Source organism: Struthio camelus, chromosome 3 (genome assembly GCF_040807025.1).
Source record: "Struthio camelus isolate bStrCam1 chromosome 3, bStrCam1.hap1, whole genome shotgun sequence".
Classification (NCBI taxonomy): domain Eukaryota; kingdom Metazoa; phylum Chordata; class Aves; order Struthioniformes; family Struthionidae; genus Struthio; species Struthio camelus.
Genome location: NC_090944.1, coordinates 23374091 through 23396628, shown reverse-complemented (window position 1 = coordinate 23396628; position 22538 = coordinate 23374091). Strand labels below are relative to the sequence as shown.

Genomic DNA, 22538 nt, shown 5'->3' with positions numbered 1-22538 from the left:
ATGCCCAACTGGAGTCAAGGTGCAATTAAATCGGTTGCTACTGATAACTGCAATTTAAAGCATAGTTTATAAAGTAAATGACTGTAATAGCAACAAAATAAACCACGAATTCTGTAACATTTGTTTTCAATAGAGGAGATTTTTTGAATGAGCTAATTTGGGTTTATTCTAGATTTTGTTAGTGAGTATGTACTAAGACCCCTTTGTTTAACATATTTATTGATGGTTACAAAAAGGGAGTTAATAATGAAGTAATATTTTCAGATAACAGAACGATTAGGTTAACTGATGCTAGAAAAGGCAGTGAGGAACTTTAGGGAAACGTAACCAAGTTTAATGACTTGGCAATATGATATAAGAAGTTACTAGTGACTGTAGAGGACAGATTATTTTAGGATATAATATGTAACTACATATAGTCTACGTTCTAATGTAGCTGTAATTGTTCAGCAGAAGCACCTGGGTGTCATTATGGACCTTGTTCAATTCTTATCTGAATCAGAAAGGGATACCAATGTTTAGGAAGGATTAAAGTTGAAAATATTACCGTGCTTGTAGTATGTCCTATAGATACGTATACCCTATAATATGCTTCTAGAAATATCACAAATAGGTAGAGTTATCCTAATCTCAACAAAATACACTGGAAGTGGAACTGATGGCAAAAATGTTTAGAGGCAAAGAGAGAGCCCTTCATGAGAGGAAATGGAAATGGTTGAGGATGCATAGAGTTGAAGTAATGTCCAAAAGAAATAGACATGAATTGTGTAGAGATTGTAAATGAAGTTTTCTTATTTATGCTTTTCAGAGTAATAAGAGAGGTCTGCTTAATGAATTTGAAAGGCAGCATATTAAGAATTTGCATGGAGAAGTACTTTTCACACAACGCACAGTTAGGTTATGAATTAAAAGAAAACGAAGATTTATGTGGTTAATGAAGCATCTAGGATTACATTTAAAAAGATACAGAACTTTATATAATGGCTGTGTAGCTTGCTGACTGAAGGAGCAAGCCAGCAAAGAACTGAACCAGTTAGGAGAACATTCTGACAATGCATAGGCTTGTGAGGAAGTGGGGGAAAAAAAGAAAGGAGTTCATCGTTTAGTGTTTATTGTAAGGCTTCTTCCAGTTCCCTGAGAAGCATTTGGCTAGTGACAGATACAGAATAGCTGAACAGAAACTGTGAACCTAAAATAACTTTGTTTTCATGTAAGAATATGTATTTATTTTTCTCAAGGTTGACATAGAAATTAATGGAGAAGCTGTAGATTTGCACATGAAGCTAGGAGACAATGGAGAGGCCTTTTTTGTTCAGGAGATGGATAATGATCAGGTAAGAGTCAAAACTAATTTTAGTTTGTTAAAAATTTGGTGCCTACTCTTCCAATTCAGTTTTCAATATAAGAATTTCGTTGGAAGACACATTTTTATCCAGTTTACAATTTCAAAAGTTTATGGACGTTTTTACCCTATGGAAATTTGATACTAAGCAGTTATTTCATTTTTTTAGTCACTGAGTTTAGAAAAAAGTCTAAAGGAGGCAGCCATCCTAAACTCTGGTTTATTTTTTAGTTAATGTGCATGCCTATGCATGAGCAGAAATAATGTGTGCCCACTTTGTATGCTCCAGAGAGGTGTACAACAGTGGCTGAGATGTCCGTGGGCCTATTTTTGCAGAAATTTGTAGCTGGACATATGCACTAAGCAGACTGCAAGTATGAAAGTACACGTCCTCTACACATCTGTGCATACAATAATGACGGTACTTGTAAAAGACATGATTTTGCAACTATTATTCGTGTGGAATTATACTGAAATGAAATTGCTCTGCTGTTGGGCTGTGTGGTTAAATGCTAGTCAGCATAAATTATGGCTACACTAATTTTGAATAGTTCACCTATAACATACCATACCAACATGAAAAAAGACTTTTACAGGCATTTCTCTTCAGATATCTGCAATAATTTTTGTTACTGTCCAGGATGGGATGGATTTTCAAGTTCTTCTGCTGAGTACAATACTGTTCATTTCAGGTTAGAGTTGCGTCCATGTGCGATTTTCATCTCTACATCTTTTATATGGTAGCAGTTATCTCGTGACTGAAAAATGCTAGAAATACTTCCGTGTGTGTCTAGAGATGTGTGTATATTATTGCATAAGAGGGTGTTCACATGATCCAGTTATAAGCTGTTGACTTATTGGAATAATATCTGTAATCTGAGTTATGAAGGAAAATTGGATTTTTACAAAATTTTCAGACTATAAACTGGGATTTTGTTTCTGGTTTGTATCTAGTATCACTTGGATAGAGACTCATGCCATAACATTGCCAGTATTAAATGCTCCGAGAATCCTTTTTGGAGGGTATTTTTTCTGGCTTGTCTAAGGAGTTGCTGCCATGGAAAAATTTCCATGTGCTGTGGGATCATATTGAGTCCCCAGTTCTCTAGACTGTATTACTTTTCTGAGAAGGAAATGCCTTAATTGTGACTAGATTTCAGAACCAAATTTATTACTTTCTGAGGAACTAATAATGCTGCATGGCTTGGATTTCTTTCTCAGGAGGTAATTCCTTATCATCTCTCTACATCCCCCATTCTGTCTGAGGGAACTGCTTTAATGGAAACTCAGCTGAAGAGGAACTCGATAGATAGGTTAAGAAACCTGGACTCCAATGTGCCCTCACAAGTACCACCCCAAACCCATGGATCCCAGCCTGCTATTGAAACCTCTATGGCCTGTAACTCTGTGAAAAAAAGGAGGAAGAAGAGGAGGAAGTCTACCCATAAAATGGACAGCTTAAAACGAGAAGACAATGGAGACACATCAGAAGATGAAGATATGTTTCCTATAGAGATTAGTTCAGAGGAAGAAAAAGAACCATTGGACAATTCAAGGTAACACAGTGGCACTGAGATGTATAATGGAGACCTAGTGCTGGATTAGCGTTCCATTGCACATCTTCTGACAGTAAAGTCAGTACCCATGGTTGAGGAACAAGTTTCTCTAAGCAAAAGCTTGAGGCTAGAAAGCTGTCAGGAATGTTACTAACAAAAATAATTAAAAAGACACTGAAAGCATAGGAACAGTCTTCAATCACTGCAGTGAACTAGAACATGGGAATCAGATGACACATCTCTATCTGTTTAGTTCAGCTTAGACTAATTTTTACCTGCACTAGTTCTTACCTCAATATACCTGCACCTTTCATTAACTGGAATATATGAGAGCTGAATAATGAAGTACGATGTTTATTTTTCCCTGTACCTAGGATCCCTGTTCCAGAAGTGTGTATTGATGAAGTATCTGAGATAAAGACTCCCGCAGTTGCTACATTTTCTCAGTCTGCATCTTATCCCCATTCAGATGGAGAATGGTCACCTCCTCAAAGGTACTTTTTATGATAGTAGATTTTTAAATAATCTTCCTCTTTGCATTAATTTTTTTTATACATGAAGTGCTATATGAAGTCTTAATAAAAGTTTTGATATCAAGCATGGTTACTGTCAGCTACTAGATGAACTCTTTCTGTGTTTGAAGTCACGTAATGCACAACGATTTCAGGTTAGCTCTGCCCTTGGTTCAAAGAATGCATGCATGCAAATGCAGGTACCCAAATCCTGCAGAATTATTTAGATCTGTTAATGTCAGTGCTTGCAAATAAATACTGTAGAGAGGATAAACTTTTTATAGAAGCTGAATCTTTGCCTTAATGCACACACTGCGTGAAGGACTTCAATTAATTCAGGCATATAAATCTTTACTACTTTGGGTATAAATTGTTTAAGAACTTGCAAGTTTGTATTTGATGTGTAAAACTAAGATTTTTTTTTAAAATGACTCAAGTATATGAGCTTCTTGTGTCCATTTCCAAAGTTAATATATTGAATGGCAAAGACTGATAGACATGAACTATTTATTACAGGAAAATAACACCTACACTCACAGTAATTTATCTACTTTTTTCTGTACATGTATTTATGTGGATGTGCATACCTTGATGTCAAAGCGGATCAATTTGGACCTCCTTTCTTGCTCCTGTGGAACACTGTCAAAAAGGACAATTGTTTGCTTGATGTCAGTTGCATTACTTTATAATTCCAGTGAAGTGTGTGTGTGTGTGACTGTGCATGAGTGCCCTTCATCTTCCGTCCGTATTGTTAGGGTGGGGCAGTATTCACAGTACCTTCTCCTAAGAAGTCTAATCTCACTAGACTGCCTCTATAGTTGGGGGAGGGAAGAAGGGAGACCAAGCTGATTTCAGAGCAAGAGCTTAATGTAAATGTTTGGAAATGCATTCTGGAAGAAACTTTCTTCATTGACTGTAGAGCCTAATGAGATTAGCTTCACCATTCTGGTGATAGTATGTGTGAACACCCTTCTGGTGGCTTTTTGAACTTCATGTTCCATTTGTTTCTTGCAGTTGCAATTTTTTTTGCAGTATTTTAGATTTTGAAAACGCTAGATGTAAATTCAGAATTCATGTAGTTAGTGCACAAAGAGCTTATGTTAATAAACATTTGTTGTGAATAATGACACCTTCTTTTTCTTTCTCCTAATGTGCTGTGCTGTCCAGTAAGCCCATAGTTTGCACAGGGCAATCCTCTCTTCTCACTGTTCCAGCAGACGGAGGCCTATCTAACTCTTGCCCTCATCAATCTTCTCATTTTTCTCCTCCAGACAGGTAGAACAGTTGTTTTCCCTCTTTTCTGGGCTTCTCGTTAATCCTTTAACATATTAACAGTATGTGAAGCTTGTTGAACTTATAACTGCACTTACTGTTAACCCAGACACATAGGAAAAAAGTAACATTCAAAACCACTTCCTCTGCTTGCTTCTTTTGTGGGCACTGCCTGCAGGTAAGTTGCCCCAAGGAATCATACATTGAATGACTATATCTCCTATAAAATCAGGGCAATGAAAACTTTGGTTAAAACTGAAGTTGATTAAGGTGATATTTAAAAAAAAAAAACAAAAGAAAAACAAAAAACCTTAGCTAGTGAAAAATTACATTTCTCTGCAGATTGAAACTTCCATGCATCTTTTTGGAGTTAATACATATTTTAGTGATGTTTCTATCCCATTTTCTGGAGTTGTTTGCTTTTGTGTAGAGTGCAAAAGTAAAAACGAAACAAAGGCCTGGGAGATTAAGTGAGGAATAAAGAGAGCAGAACTTGTAATGGAGGAGGAGTCCAGTGCCAAAAGCAAACCTCTCTTTCCTTGTTCCCTGGTTAGCGGGAGGGGAAGATATAAGCTTTTGCTGTAGTATAGGCTTCCTCAGACTATGGATTCTCTTCTGTAGAGCTAAAAGTGGGTACAAACATTCTTGATGATGTCTTAAATTCAAGATGTCTCAAGACTCTCTTGACAGGCATATCTGATACAGCCAGACCCTTTCTCTTCAGACAGTGGAGAGAAGTTGCAGCAGCTAAGTTAAACCATCTAATGTAGGTGCCTGAATATGATCTCTACAGTGCTTCAGTAATAGGCTGAATTGCTCATTGCTTATCTCAGTGCAGACGCCGTACTAGATACCTAAGGCTGTGTCTAAACTGAGAATCGTGGGGACTTCCCAGCTTCTAGGTGTGCTTCTGAAACCGGGCCATGTTACAGCACCAAGTCAGGGTGAGGCCCTGAAGCAGTCAAGGCTGTCCCCCTCAGCATTTTCTATGGGAATGAGGGGCAGGCACACAGCTTGGCATGAAGCTATGATGTGATCTGGATGGCTTCAGATCTTTGCTTGGAGTGCACCTGTCCTGCAATCGAGATGTCCAGCTAAAGCAGTGTAATAACTTGCCTGAATATGGCCCTCAGTGTCTCTGCAATTCTTTTTCTGTATGTGAAATAAGAAACCCCATTATGGCTGCTCAGAGATGGCTCAGGGACTCTCAGCTACTGTGTGACATGTACATGAGATAGACCTCTTTCTTCTTTCTGACTACCTTTCGCCCATTTATTTGGCCTCAGGACGCTCAGATAGGACTTTTTCATAGGTCACCCTGATGCTCGCTCGGGGCTTAGTAGGAAGCACTGCCAGATCAGGGTAGTTTGCTGTTGCAGAACTGCCAACCACAGGCAAAGTTCCGTACTCTGTAACATCAGATTACGTTCAATGCAGTTATATCTGCCGAAATTAAGGAATACATAGGACCTTGACACAAACGTTAAGCATTTATGTGATGTGAATCAGATACGTTAATCTGAATGGCTGAACTGAAGTTTCCCTTTGTTCATGTGCAGTGTTTGTCTTGTGTAGTCTTGTGCAGGGCGGCTCTAGTTTGATAGAGCTGCGATAACGTAACAATCTGTGTAAGCTGGGACAGTTTCAGCTGGACTCGTTCAGTGCTTGACTTAATAAAAGAATTGCGCAAAAGTGAAAGCATAGTTCAGCCTAAGGCACAAACATATTGGTTGTGTAAGAAGTAAAGAACCCAGTTTGAATCTCTGATCTAAGGCTGTGTTTGCAGGATACTCTTACTGTATTATAAATCCCACACAGTCTTGGTATTCAACCCTTTTGACCTGTGCAAGCATGAAATTAATCCAGGACTTAATTTGACTTTATAGAGCTAAAAAAATTTTTAGAGGCAATGTAACTGTGAGCTTTATGAGTCATCAATCTCATTTCATTCTGGCTGCAATAAAATGAAGTAGATAGCAGTTAAGATAGTCCCAGTGCAGAAAAAGGAGACTATATCTGGCATTACGTACTGAGGCAGAACTATCCAAACAGGAAGTATGCAAACAGGACTGTAGTCCGCATAACTCCTATTTGCATCCATAAATTACAGAGATTATTTTTACCGCTCTGGAAGCGTATTAGTTGGAGAGAGTAGCTACTGAGTGTTAAACAATGACACAGCAGAAAAAGGCAAGGTATTTTTCTGTAACAGAAAGACAGGTCTTCTCAGCATGCCACCAACCCAGGACTGATGTTTGTGGCTAGCAAAGGAAATTCCAACTTATGTTCCAGTTGATATCAAGAATGATAATGCGTTCGTATCCTTTTATACAAACAAGAAAGTAGTTTACCTTGTTTGCCCTGTGAATGAGTGTTTTGACCTTTAAATTAAGATGACATAACAAAAATAATTGTGATCCAGCTTGAGGTTGCATTAGTATTTGTATACTAAACTAAAGGAGAGGTTATCTGAAGGAGATGTCAACTGAAAAGAACTTTGAAGATGTAATATGTTGTTACTTATAAAACCTTATATTTTATTGTATATAAACGTGTCATTTAAAGAAAGTGAGACTACAGACCTTCCCATGGTGTTTGTGTCAGAAGTTTAGTAGATAGTGCGTACTCTTTGTTTTGGGCGAGTAGATATTTCTGGCCTAGAGCTTCACCCTGTTCCTAACTTGGCATGGTTATACTGGAGCTATATCTGCTCTGAACAACTAACCTAGACTGAGGTATGGATCACGGGGGCAGCCTTTCACAGTGAGAATGTACTCAGAGCGGAATTCTACCTGCAGTGACATACTATCTATTTCTGGCACTTACACACGTGTATCTGAGAATATACCTCATGATTCTTTGTGCTGAGCAATCTGGGCTTATTCCCCACTCCATTGTGTGTATTGAAGTATTTTGAAGATTAAGATTATGCCTAGGTTAACTGGTATAATGATAAAATTTCTTTAAAATTAGATTTTTTGGAGGACTTAATAATATTTACAATGCACCTTTAACTGCTGAGATTTCCTCAGTGCCCAAGCTCCTAATTCCCAAGGTTTCAGTGGGCCCTAGATGGAAATGGAATGGAATATGGAAAATATTGCAAATGTTACAAACTTGTTGGTGGGAGATGTAGAAAATGTTGAAAATCCCACCAAGCTTTCCTTGAATCTTTAGGCTTGAAAATGCCTTTTAAAACTTTCTTTCCTGATCCTTTCCTCTATCAAATGGTAAGTTTTGTCCTAAAGACTCATAAATATTTGAAATCCTTGGGATAAAAATAGGTCTTTCACAGTGATTAACAGTTTAGTTAGATAACGTAATTATCTTTTAGCTAAAAGTCTTAGTATTTGTCCATATGCGAGGTATATCCAACTGTAACACAGGATAAAGCAAGCAATAACGTAGATAATTTAGTAGCTATTTTTCAGATGTGAAAACCACAGATTTTTAAAAGTTGCTTTGTACTTGTGTAATTATTTGCCTCTGCACAGTGAATTCCTTACAAGTGAGATCTGCAATACTACCTTACATTGAAAGGGTGCAGTAGGTCTAGGGTATTCAGTTTATGCAGAAGTTTATCCAGAAAGAGTAATTCAAACATGAAGAATTCAGACTAGACATTTTCAGACTAGAAGCCTTTTTCTTTTTACTAGTAAAGATAAATCAACTCTGGTTTATCTGGTTGATTGATCTAGAAATGCTGTGGATTCTTTTTTTGCTTGTAGTTTTTAAATTGAGTTTGCATGAGACTGCCAAGTACATGTTATGGCTCAAACGAAAGTAATGGGTTTCTGGGTGAAATTACGCGATTTGTGTTATGCGGAAAGGCAGAATGAATAATCAGAGTTGTTCCTTTTGCCCTTGAAATGAGCGAATCATTATTTATTAATGACTGACTTAACAGTTTTTGTTCCTGACTTCAGCACATAAAAGTAATACTACAAATTGATAATTTACTAATTTAATTATTAAATATGTTGTATTCCTGTGGTCAGTGAGACAAACAGTTAACTTAATTTCCACTGGGAAGGGACAAATTCTGCGTACAGTGCTCTTGCTGGTTTCCATATCCGAGGGTAGAACTGAACAAGTCACTAGAAGGAAGTAGTCAACTGGATTCCTTAGACTAACTTACTACCTAATCAGGACAAAATGGCTTGTTGAAGCCAGTGATTCATTACTTCACTTTGTATCCATTATGACAATACTGACATCTGTTCATCTACTGCTGCTGGTGCCATCTCCATTTCTTTTTCCCATGCAGAAAAACAAAAATGTTCCTGAAATATTCAGGTCAAAAATGCTCTTATCCCATTTCTTTCATCTTCTCAAATCCTGTTTATATTGTGACACTGATTAAAAAGTTGTGGATGGTGAGACCTCTGAGTACCAGTTTAAGAGGATCCCAAACTGTTTAAACTGGTTTATCATGCTTTCACACTCTCAACTGGCTGAGTATTATGTAGATTTTCAGTGCTTTGCATTGATGGATATCAGCTTGGAAAGTGCTTAGCGCATTATAGTTACTGTTGAAATACAGATAAGAATGCTGTGTGTTGCATTCTGGGCTTTTGTTTTTGTAATATTTTTGTAATAAGTACTATCTCCTTTTGTTTGTTTGTTTTTCTTCCAGCCCATCAGGTTCACGCCCTCCTACTCCTAAGAGTGATTCAGAATTAGTCAGTAAACCTACAGACAGAGGAGGACTGAAGAATAATCCACAAATGCACTGGGCTTGGGGAGAGCTACCCCAGGCAGCAAAGGTATCCAGTGTAATTTGTTTAACTCTTACCAACATCCATTGTTCTTTACTGTGTCAGATGTGCTTATTCTGTTGCAGACTACTGAAAAGGGAATTGATCTTGTTTTTATGTAAAAGTGTAAAATTTTATATAAGAAAATGACATGAAGTTTAGGATCTGAGTGTTAGAGAAACTTGAAAACACCAGGAGAAGCTGATATGTATTGCAATGAAGAAGTAAGATGGAGTGAAGGAGTTTGTGGGGGAAGGCTGATGGAAGATAGCTTTAGAAAGTTTTGGAGTAGGTTGCTTGAGATGAGTGTCAAAGAGGAGAAATGTGTACTAATGGGAGATGAGAGGACTATGGCCTCAACAGTTAAAAGTTTGGGTTTATAAAATGTAGTGGGTGAAGACTTGTGTAATTATGGGCATGACTTTCCAGGAATAGAGAAAGGGAGATATTGAAAATGTTATGGAGCTTAAAGTTTTAGTTTGCTTGGGGAAATGTTGGCATAGGGAAATATCTCTGCTAAGTAGAGAAGCGTGTTATCAGCAATTAGATGTGCTTGGTATTATTCGTATGGAATACTGATTGAAATGCTTATGAAGTTTCTAGCCAAAATTTTAAGACACAATGAGTGGTCCTGGCTATTTATCTTTTTGACCATTAAATTGGAAAGCTGAAGTATCTTAATTTTCAGAAAATAGGCAGTGACTTCCTCAAAATTAGATCCTTTCAGCTGTGGAGGCAGACAACCCAGCTTAGTGGCTTTATTTACTAATGAAGTTATTTAATTCTGCATATTTGCAGATTAAATCTGTAAAGTCTTTCTGTAAGATTAATTTTGCAAGTCTGCACTATAGATAGTTTTGGCCACCAACATTGCTCCTTAAGAGGTGCAGGAAAGTCCTGTGTCCCACAGATTCCTCAGGACAGATAATACATGGTATAGAATTTTAAAGTACCTGAGACTTAAGTTTCTAACTTTTACAAGATTAAATAGTCTAAAAAATCAAAACAAATGTCCTTTGGTAAGTTGTTGAAACTCATAAAGAGCCTTAGATGGAAATCACATGCTTGATGTTAGCAGTGTGATTCACAAAAATTAGAATTGGCCGCTTAGGTACATAAGCATCCAGAAGCACCTGCAGTTCTGTATCTCTGCACACCTAGACATGCTGCTCTCTTGGCTCAGCCTGCTGGCTTGGTGCCTATCTCCTGCCTGAAGCCATTTGGCTTTCCTGGGGCCCAGGTAGATGGCAGGATCTGTAATGTGCCAACAGCATTGTCTTGCATGCAGCGCTGTAGGCGTGTGCAGCTGAATACACTGCAGGTCATGTGTTGGCCGGCTCCTTTTGATAGCTTTTGAGTCAAGTGTTCATTCAGGAAAGGGGAGACTTAGGGCTTCCACCTGCCTCAGTGTGAGAGAAATGAAGATAAAGTTCCAATGACGTATTGTAACTGCCAGGGTGGGGATGTGCTGCTCTTGGCCCCTTCTGTTGAAGCTTGGCTTCTCTGCAGGAAGGACTGCCGGAGTGATAGAGACAGGAACAGAATAAAAGAACAGAAGCTTGACTTTGCAGTCTAGGGAAGTGGGTATCCTCCTCAAAAAGAAGACTCCTGTACTCTGTTGCCAGCTCTGAGTGCTGTTTATGTATTAATGCACTATTAGTAGCTATTGGCTAAAGCAACAATGAGAATACAGGTTTCTTATTTCCTTCAGGAGAGCTCTGGCCACTTTTTTTGTTACACAGAGGATGAGATGTCTCATCACCCTCACGTTATTCTCCTCCTCACGTATTTTACAAGAAAATGGGAAGCTATTTTCCATACACAGAGAACTGATTTAAGTGTAGAGGACCAGGCAGGAGTTTCAAATTGGCAATCCCAGTCTGAGATTTAGGGCCTTGTGTTAATGGATTTAGGTCTTCCATTTTTATCGCTGTCATACTATCTGCTGTGTACTGCAAATCTTATTCCTGGATGCTTTCCCCTCTTCACTCACTGTTTAGGTCCCTAGCCAAGCTACTCTGAGTTAATCTGATCATGCCTTAACTGGGAGTTATGCTTTGGATGTTGTTCATCTTCTTTGTAAAAGTTTATTTGTTATGACATAAAGCTTATAGCAGCAGTTCTGAGCACAGCTTCCTCATGTCGTGTTCCACATTCAGAGAAGCTCTAGAATTGTGCCTACAAAGTGATTTAAAAGCTTAATCTGGGGTATAGATGAGCCACAGCATACCACAGTCCTGCTCCCTGGGAGCTTCCTGATTGTGTAAGGACTCCAGACTGCGCTCCTTTCTCACGTGCATAGTGGTTACTTTCCAAAGAAAACCTAGAAGTTTGGGCAAGAAGGGAGGAGGGCAGAGAGGGAGTAGTGGTGTGCTCCCAAGGAGGGCAGGGAGAGAGCTGTGGTGTGCTGTGTGTGGGGGGTGTGTGTGTGTGTGCGAGTAGGTGGTAGGATACACTGTGGAACAAATCTTTCCTGGACTTGCAACACAAGTGAATTTGGCATCCTGAAATCAGGCGAGGTGCACAGTGGAGAGGTCTCTTGTGCACTGTAGAGTCCAGCTCAGTTAGCTGTGGCTTTCTGCTGTAGTCAGTTACCTTGAGAATCTGATCTCAGTGGATGGGTGAATGAATAGTCTTAAAAGCCTTATCCAGTGCGTTAGGAAAGACTAAACGCTTTTAGCTCCAGTGGAACTTGAAATGAAAATAGGAGTGAATTGAACAGGTTAAACTGTTCAGTGCTTTGTATTTTCTTAAGAACTTTTCTTTACACCAATCTGTTTATTTTTCCTCATAGGCCACCTCTCTGCTCAAAGCAAAGGAACCCAGCGTGGTAGATGTAAATCCTTCTGAAAGCACTCACTTTCGGGTCATCCAGAGTGCTGCTATAGAGGAGTTTAACAATGTGTCTCCTCTACCTGCCCTTGGACAAGCCGATGCAGCAACTGCTGATGAAACTGAGCCCTTGCCAGCTGAGACAAATAAGCCAGAGACAGAGTCTCCAGGAGCAGCTGTACCGCCGTTGCCTGCCAGTGAAGAAATAAAGCAAGCTGCAGCTTGCTCAGCCCAGCTGGTTGGCAAGACAGATTCCCCTTCCAGAAGGAAAGGTAAAGCTGTTGATTGAGCACTTTTATACATGTGACTTTACCTTTGGATTTCATAGTGATAAATTACCTCACTTTAATATAAATTAATCTGTGCCCTTAAGACATTTTCAGATGTGGAAAAGAATAAGCTTTTAAAACAACCACCCAAACCTAAGCTATGCAGCAGACCCTTCATAAGAATCATGCAGTAAGATAAAATGTTCTCTTTGGCCTAGGATATTAGGCAGCTCTATGCATATGAGCAAGGCTGCATAACTTATTCCAAAACCATCTGATTTCACAAATTCAAAGTTTTCAGTTTTTGGTACAAGCATACTGCTCTCACTGATATCTGAGTTGCTCTGTCTTGCTCTTACTTGTCGAACCTCCATGCTCCAATGCAAAATTGTAGTATGTCTTTTGCACGAACAAGAGATGTTAAAATATACATACATATAGAAAGAAGTGGTTTTTGTTTCACAAGAGCAATTTTAGTTCTGTATGGTACACATACTGTCTTGAATTTATGAGCTGTAACAAATATCTCTGAAATATAACAGTATATCTGTCTGCTTTTCTACTTGCTAATTTCTGGAATCTATACCATACTGTTTTATTTTAAGTATTAGAATCACAGAATCACACAGAATCACAGAATGGTTTAGGTTGGAAGGGACCTCTGGAGATCATCTAGCCCAACCTCCCTGCTCAAGCAGCGTCCTCTAGAGCATATTGCCCAGGATCACATCCAGACGGGTTTTGAATATCTCCAGGGAAGGAGACTCCACTACTCCTCTCTGGGCAACCTGTTCCAATGCTCTGTCACCCTCACAGGGAAGAAGTTTTTCCTCAGGTTCAGATGGAACTTCCTGTGTTTCAGTTTCTGCCCGTTGCCTCTAGTCCTGTCCCTTGGCACCACGGAGAAGAGGCTGACCTCATCCTCTTGACACCCCCCCCCCCCCAGATGCTTGTACACGTTGATCAGATCACCTCTCAGTCTTCTCTTCCCCAGGCTGAACAGGCCCAGCTCTCTCAGCCTTTCTTCAGAGGAGAGATGCTCCAGTCCCCTCATCATCTTTGGAGCCCTCCTCCGGACTCTCTCCAGTAGCGCCACGTCTCTCTTGTAGTGGGGAGCCTAGAACTGCACATAGTACTCCAGGTGTGGCCTCCCCAGGGCTGAGGAGAGGGGCAGGATCACCTCTCTCGACCTGCTGGCAACACTCTGCCTCATGCACCCCAGGATCCCAGTGGCCTTCTTGGCCACCAGGGCACACTGCTGGTTCATGCTTAACTTGTTGTCCACCAGCACTCCCAGGTCCTTCTCTGCAGAGCTGCTTTCCAGCAGCCCAGCCCCCAGCCTGTCCTGGTGTATGGGGTTATTCCTCTGCAGGTGCAGGACTCTGCACCTGCCTTTGTTGAACTTCAGGAGGTTCCTCTCGGCCCACCTCTCCAGCCTGTCCACGTCCCACCCTATGGCAGCACAGCCTTCTGGTGTGTCAGCCTCTTCCCCCAGTTTAGTCTCATCAGCAAACTTGCTGAGGGTGCACTCTGTCCCTTCCTCCAGGTCACTGATGAATACATTGAACAAGACTGGACCCAGGACTGACCCCTGGGGGACACCACTAGCTCCAGGCCTCCAACTAGACTCTGCACCACTGAGCATCACCCTCGGAGCTCGGCCATCCAGCCAGTTCTCACTCCACCTCACCGTCCACTCACCTAACCCACGCTTCCTATGAAATTTATTCACTCACAGATATTATGTTTTGGAGTCCTAATTATTCTGTAATTATCTAAGCCCTATATGGTTTAGTTTGTGAAGTTGTTCTTTATAAGTAAAAACGCTGTTTCTTACCTATTCTCCATGTGTTCCATGTCTGTTAAGAAAATAATGAGTGTTATTCTGCTTACTTTACATAACCTTTTTCTCATGGCTTTTCTGATGTTTCATGTTGGAAATTGAGACGATAAGTTGGGTGTTTCTGAATGAATTCCAAATGAGGTTTTGGCCTTCGAGCAGTTATTTTTCTGGATGTACTGGCAGCAGGAGGACAGAGATGATGCTCTGTGTTGGTAATAATCTAAGACTTAGGAGGTTTGGCTTCAGGTCCCTGCTGTCTTACTTGTCTCCTGCAATGCTGCACGTGCTCATGCAACACGTTAATTGTATGTGCTAACCAGTGAGTTGTCTCCATGGCAAGCTAGTTGTAGTCTATTGGTGACTGTAGTTTATAGTGTATTATTGTATTATTTCTCTTATAGAAAGGGAGACTGAAGATGAATTTTCTGACGATTAAATGCTCTGATGGCCTTAGTGCGATAATAGGCCTGTGCAAGGCCTTTTAGAAAGTTTTCTTTTTGCTGTTTTTCTACAGTGACCACTGTCGTCTTATTCCCACTGGTTTTCTCTGGAATTGTGAGGCTTCAGAATTTTCCAAAATTACACCTCTGCTGTCTCATTTTTTGTATTCAAAGTGTTAACACTGAATATAAGCAACCAGTTTTGAAACTTCTGGCCCTATCATTTTACCCAATTGCAGTTTATGCACTGTTATAACTTGCCTATTTTCTCAATCTTCAACAAAGTAGTTAAATAATAATAGCAATTCTGTCTTGTTACTTAGAAAATATTAATTAATAGGCTTATTTATGCAATCTCTTACAGACAAACGAAGCCGACATCTTGGTGCTGATGGCGTCTATTTAGATGACCTCACTGACATGGATCCAGAAGTTGCTGCACTTTATTTCCCCAAAAAGTATAAGTTCTTTGCTTATATTTTTACTATTTAAATAGCTCTCTTCTCCTTCCAAATTTAGACCAAACTCTGCATACTTTTTTTTCCCCCCCTCCAAGTTATAAGCTGAAATGAAGATGGAAGGAAAATAAAACTCTGTAGAAAGGAGCATTAGAGTTTTTGGAGAGCTCTGCGTTTGTGCCTAAGAAATGAGCTTGAAATTGATTTTCCGTTTTAGTCAGTTAAACACTATATATTGATCGTGGATTGTTATGTAATGTACACTGATGTTTGTGAGTGTTACTCACATGTCCTGGGAGAACAGTTGGCCTTGTGATATAGAGAGATTATATATACACACCCAGGTCCTTGCTTATTACCTTGAAGAATATAGTTTTCATGCTAACACTATTAACAGTAATTATTGCTCTAATATTGTTGTACTGTGGGTGATCACATATAAATATGAATGTTAGATGATCATTTTTGGATGAGACTCAATACTATTTATGAAAATATTTCACCCTAAACATATGATTTCCAATTTGTTTTAATCTTTGTTAGAAGCTCTATTAACATTTATAGTCGTCTTTTCAAATCATACTCTAGTCATTTGACAAAAGCCATTGAGCAACAGCTAAAGTAGTTTGCGTAGTTTATTTTTCTTTCTTTCTTGCTTAAACTCAACTGTTGTAATACTAATATTTCAGTGAAACAGAGAAAGATTAGTAATATGTAATAAAAGGTTAAATTATAAATTCATTTCTTAAATGCATTCGTATAAATCTGGAATGGAAAGCAGAATCTGATGAGCCTGCATATTCTAATAGTGATCTTACCGGCACAGATTTTAAGGTGATCTAATTTTTTAGGGAGGTGCCTTTATTGTTCTTAATCCTAATAGTATGTATGTAGAGTCTTTTTATACATACTTATATAAATATGTATAGCATATAAGTGTAAACACACACAAACATACACATCCTTTGTTGTGGGTGTAGCTATCAGTTTATGTAATTAATACAAGTTGATACAATAAACTATTATGTTTAATCTTGTTCCTGTGTGGAAATAATTCTATTGGTATAAAATCTGCTTATAGTGGCGTCACTCTGCCTACTAAGTTTGTACAGTTTATTGTTTTATTTTCCTTTCTTGTATAAATAAATGAAGGTGTGATCATACCTGCCTAGTTTAGGCAATGAATGATAAGCAATTTAATTTTTGAGTGTACAATGAGGCCTATACTACTCCGTTTAAATTTTATGGCAAAAAGAAGTTAATTTATTTTAGGTAGTATATTTTTTTTCCTACATGTGTGTCAGATGTAAACTCTACTTGTTGAAGGGAAAGTATTTGGGAGTGAAAACATGAAGTCTGAACGCCTGATTTTTCTTTTCCAGTGGGGATAACGTCCAAAGTAAGAATACAAACGATAACGGGCCACGGTCAGCCAGTCAATCTCCTCAGTCCTTTGGGAGCTCAGGTGTCGACAGTGGCGTCGAAAGCGTCTCCGATGGAATTAGAGATTTGCCCTCCATTGCTGTTTCTCTCTGTGGAGGTCTTACTGACAACAAGGAAATAACCAAAGGTACAGAATGACCTTCTGAATTACAGGGATGTGCTGTTAGCGCTAAGTTTTAGCTTCAGTGACTGAGGAAACAGTGCCCTCCTGTGGCTGTACTTCTGAATTTGTTGAGAAAATAATACTATCTTAGAAATGAGAAATTTCTTAAAACTTCTTATACTTAAAATAGTAAATTGATACAGGACTTTTGATTCCAATACATTTTAATAATCGACTACCTACCATATTTTGGGAAATGATCTTATTTGTATTTCTTAGTAGTACCAATTTTATGCCATAATAGTATAAATGGCACCTTTGCCACTTAGTATAGTATACACTATATACTAGCTACACAGTAGCTAGGAAATTCACAGCTGTCAGAGTCAGGGATGAAAAAGGTGGTCTGTAAATGAGAACATTAGGTGCAGGAGTTAGAATATCTAAGCTGAATTCCTTTTCTACCTCTGGTTTCTTGTATGATTCTTTGGCAAATCATTTAGAGTGCTCTGTGCTTAATCTTCCAGCTGTGTAATGTGAAGATAAATGCTTTAAGACATGCAAATTCTGCAGTAATATGAAGTCTTAAAACCATATGTGCTTCATGCTGTACTGATTGTGGTACAGAACATTTCAGAAATACTGTGATTTATTCTGATAGTACAGTCCACTTGTAAATTATGTGGATTTTGTGGAAGGAATCACAGGTAGTGGAAAGGATGTTTGTTCACAGACACTTTCATTTTTCTTTTATCCTTACAAATGCTGATTAAGTTTTTGACTATGGGTTTGGATATATGTTGAGTCCGTCAGTTCCTGCTCCTAGTTTGGACAGAGGATCACTGCAAGGTACTTCCTTGCCTTGCTTAATAGCCTGATTTTTTTTTTTTTTTTTTTCCCCCCCTGCCTTCAGAATTCCATCCCCAAGCTTTCACTTAGCTTCTATTATGAAGAGGTAAGACACCCAGCAGCTCACAAAGAAACCCTCAGGATCTTCTGAGAGTCTCTGAACATGTTGCTTCCATATTACTGCTAATCTCAGCACCTTAGTAATAAAGGACTGACTCTGAATATGAAACCCAAGTGTCTGAGATGTGTTAAGAGGTTTAGGTTGGTCCATTCCAAGCATTTACAGGTGCATGTTTTACAGATATACATATGTTTTTTTTCCCCAACAGAAGATTTCTTAGAACATGCAGTAACATATCAGCAGTTTGTGGACAATCCTGCTATCATTGATGACCCTAACCTTGTGGTTAAAATTGGAAATAAGTAAGTATATTTCAAGAGAAACATATCTTACTGTTGTAACAGAAACATTTCTTTGGCACTTGAGTGCATTAAACAATTTCCGCATAGCTGAGGAGTAGGTTTTAAATGTTCATACCATAGATTAATCCAGAAGAGTCTGGATTAATTAATTCTCCAGTGAATTCAGCCGCTTCTCCTAATTACCTCAGTTACTCTAAAGTGAAAGTGAAGAGCAGTTTCAGATGACTTGTCACAGCTAACCAACACAATTTGAATTTCAATAAGCTAGTATTAAATTCAAACAGTGTTCGCACTCAGTTGGAAGAGTAGAAATGAAATGGAATGTGAACTTGCTAAGGTTTGTCTTGAGCCAGTTTCAGTAATTAATATTTGCAGGGACATGGCAGTCTGCTTGCAAACATGCTGTACCTAGCAGGGTGTCTGTGTATGCTGAACACTTTGCTTATGGTGCCTCTACAGAGTCATCACTTTTCAAGACTTTGTTAAGGCTCACTCACTGAGTATGAGACTTCTTTCCCTGTGAGGCTAAGAATTTATGTCATATATTTATATTCCTGGCAACAGTGCAGCACTATGGTTTATGCCAGATGCAGCTGTTCGAAAGGTTTGTTAACTTAACGGTCCCCTGCACTTGGCATTCTGTGTTACAGAGTATAGCAGAGATCGTGGCACTGTGCTGCAGTTAGAGGTTATGATACCCTTAATCATATAGATCACTTATATAAATCTGGCATGCCACGTGCATCCTTATGTGATAGTTGTATCACATATATGATGGTATGCGGTGGCCTTATCTTATCTATCAGAGAAGGAGAACTCCAGAGGTGTATAGCTGACTCTCTTGGTGGTCCCTCTGTGATGGTAATATTTACCTGCTTACTGATGTGCTGGGAAGAGAAGAATACTTAGAGAGGATCTTATTGTCATATTCCCTGGATGTCATGTAAGATGTTGGGGAGCCTTAGGTTTGCTAGGCAGATGGTTGATGGTTGGTTTACTCTACTGTCTGTAGCAAGAGTTGAGCTGTGTTGTGCACATCATAGCAGAAACTTGACCTCTTAGACTCCAGCCTCTAACTTTTATATAGTGCCTTAATGCAAAGAAACAATGAAAACAGCTTGTAAAAATCATAGCTTATGCTGCGATAATGATATAAGTAAGTAGATATAGTAAGAAGATATAGTGATATAGTAAGAAGAAGGGATGACAAATACCATTGTTAAAGACCTAGCTGTTCTTGCGTTTCTTGAATAGTATATGCTATAAATATCTGTAAAGATACAGTGAAATTAGATGGGTCTGCTGTTGCTGGTCTGGTCTAGAGTTTAACTCAGACTAAAGAGGTTTCATGACTCTGACCTACCAGATGATAAATACTTGGTTGTGAATTAGGACTGTAGGATTACAGAATACAATAACCATCTCTCTTGAACGTCTAGATACTACAACTGGACAACAGCTGGTCCGCTTCTACTGGCGATGCAGGCATTCCAGAAACCTTTGCCAAAGGTGAGATTGAACATGAAAGTTAGAGTAGGAGCTGTGAAATTCTGCAGTTCGTTAAGGCATATAATTCACTACAGCAGGGAACATGGCTGTTCTACAGAAGAATCTGCATATCAGTAATATCTATTCATGCGTAGCCATTCACCTGGCTTATTGTAAGTGCTAAATAAGCAAGACTAAATTTGTTCTATGAAGAGTGTTTATTTGCTAGGCCAAAATCATTATGAATACTTAAAGACTTGGTCCTTTATCTTCTCCTTTTTCCCATTATTAGTATGGATTGTAAGCATTAATTGTATTTACCCACATTCATGTTTGCTGTAGCTGAATGCTTTATGACTGCCTTCCGTTTTACCTGTGTACATCATATGCTATCAAATAAAAATAGAGGCTAGGAATGTTAACCTTAGTGATAAACTCTAAGTAGTAGGTAAGAAAGGAGGCCTGTAACTTGTTAGTTTTCTATTTTCAGGTTTTTCATTTATAAACAACCCACGTGGGTAGTGGCAGATAGTTATCGCTATGTGACCGCTGTATGTTGGCTTATATTAAGTGCATTGATGAACTTAGTACAATTCCGTGTGACCAGATGTCACATAGATACTCAGGACAAAAGTACACGCCACAAGTATATGTTTATAAAAAATAGGTATCACAGTTGGTGCTAATTTATATTCCAGTTAGCTAGGGATGTAGTAAGTCTTGGAACCTCAACTTTTCTTTTGCCTGTCACAGCACACAACTTTTGCTTTCCGAGCATATAGCATCTTTGGGTTTAAGTGGATTCACATGCCGTCGCTTTTGCCATAAAGTAGGATAAAAATTCTTCCAAAACCCAGAATACTCTTTCTACTACTGCGATATTTCTGTTCTAGTGTCACAATGCCTATATATGCAAGCATGCATAACTGCACTTTAGCATCCCAATATGAAGTCAACTGATCGTATAAGTTCCAAGCATCTGGTGAACCAGGCCTGAATTTCAAGGTTGTCACAGAACCAGATATGTTTTGTGTTGTACTGCAAATATGCTACTAGTAATCAAAAGTGGGATTCATCCCAAATAACTCAACTGCCTATAACAAGAATACGGTTGTCCTACTTTGCGTTTGTATTTGCTGGGCACTTACACAGAGTGATCCAGCTCTTGATAGATGCGTGATGTGTCCCCTGTAACAATAAAGAGAATGCTAGGTAACTGCATTTTTAATTAGACACTTAAAAGCCAAAACATCTGGCTTAGGCATCTGCCTTTGGTGGATAAATTGGAAGAATCAGAATGAAACATTTATGCCGTTGAAGTTAAGGGAGATGGCAGTGCCTTCAATAGCACCATAGTTTCATAACCTATCCAAGTGCGTTATCAATTAAGAAAAATCTTTTATGAATGTGAAATTCACTATGTTCATCTTTTTACAGCTAAATTGTATTCTGGAGGCTGATAACTCTAGAGAGTGAACAATTTGAATTAAATGGACAAATATATGCCGTTGGAACAGTGTATATGGTTGGAAAGATTGCTTGGCTGAACTATACCTCTGAAAATGCAATTACTCCTTTCTGTTGCTGATAATCCTACTTGCTATCTTAATTACTCATTTGTTAATTAGAGTTTTGATTTGCTTCAACAATGGAACTAAGGAGTTGAAATATTAAGATACTTTACCAAAATAGGTTTTAGGAAGTGATTGAAAACTGGGGCTTTTGCAGAAATTCACCCATGTTCAGCAAAATACATTTAAATGTGTGCCTCACTGTAAGCACGTGAATTATCTCATTAAAAGTCAATGGGGCACCTGCTTGAAGTTGTGCATGTATTTGAGAACCTCCTTAAATTGTAGCCATTGTTCTCAGCAATTCCATTCCGTTCTCAATAGGCCCATCTGCTGATCTGTTTTTTTTTAATATTTCCATTTAAAAGCTTCTCAAAACTTATTTAACTTTATTCCTCTGTCAGTTCTCATTTTTCTGATATACTTTAGACAGTATAGTGAAGATGAACCTTTAGAAAACCTGAAAGAAGAATATATTTTACAGTCTCACATGTTAGCTGAACTCAGCTTGCCCTCTCTCTCATAACTATTAACATACCTTGGAATCAGTTCTTTTTTAAATCACTAATCAACATCATAGCTTTATTGCAGAGACTTGGTTTACAGTGGAAAGCAATGTCAAACACTGGGAGGCTATCATCTCATAAAAACAGCCGCTAAGCAATTCTGGGGCATAGCAAACACTATTGCCACCTTTATGTAATATTTCCCTTTTATTCTTTGCGTGCTCTCCACTTCTCTCATTGTCATAATGCATAAGGCTCCAGTCATTTTGAATATTGAAAGAAAACTTTCTCTACTGAGATTCATTATGTATAGCTAATGAAAAGTAGCCAGGGCTAAAAAGCAGTTCTAACACTATCAGTCAAGTTTGTACTATCATACTAAACTCATATATACTGGTAACTTGTTTACTTTTCCCAAACTGATGATTAAATATGAACTTTATCGTTATTTTTAAATGAGAGTTATCATCTTGCACGCTAGTTTGTAACTGTCCTGCATGAGAGCTCTTTAAAAAAGTGGTCTGCCTTTTATTTTTGTTTTTATGATTTACGCTAAGCAACTTCAACTTAAAGACTGTAGGTTCTCCATTCTAGCCATTCTACTAATACCTGTTTATGCTTTTTTTTTCTTCTTTGATTTTTATCTTTTTTTTCCTTTTTCCTTTTAAAAATTCCATAAGTATTCATGCTTAAGTTACTTCAGGGCAGCTCTGGATACCATTAGATTTTGCTTTAGTAGAATTTATGGTCCACAGACAGTATGTTTCCTTTTATTCTATTTATCATGAATTAAAATTGTGTGTTTGGCACTTTCTTTCAGTCACGTATATTAGGTTGTCCTTTGTTTTGGGGTGGATTTTTTTTTTTTTTTTTA

At 38.5% G+C, this 22538-nt stretch overlaps 1 protein-coding gene across 3 annotated transcripts in view; it reads left to right on the top strand.

The window, feature by feature from the left end:
- LPIN1 (lipin 1) overlaps positions 1-22538 on the top strand; it is a 60471-nt gene that overhangs the window by 19652 nt on the left and 18281 nt on the right. For all 3 annotated transcript variants that reach the window (XM_068937168.1, XM_068937170.1, XM_068937169.1), the window contains exons 3-11: positions 1239-1334; positions 2564-2898; positions 3273-3392; positions 9319-9448; positions 12234-12543; positions 15188-15281; positions 16664-16851; positions 18006-18099; positions 19539-19608. In XM_068937168.1, coding sequence (XP_068793269.1) covers positions 1239-1334; positions 2564-2898; positions 3273-3392; positions 9319-9448; positions 12234-12543; positions 15188-15281; positions 16664-16851; positions 18006-18099; positions 19539-19608 — 1437 coding nt within the window. The remainder of the gene's footprint in view (positions 1-1238; positions 1335-2563; positions 2899-3272; positions 3393-9318; positions 9449-12233; positions 12544-15187; positions 15282-16663; positions 16852-18005; positions 18100-19538; positions 19609-22538) is intronic.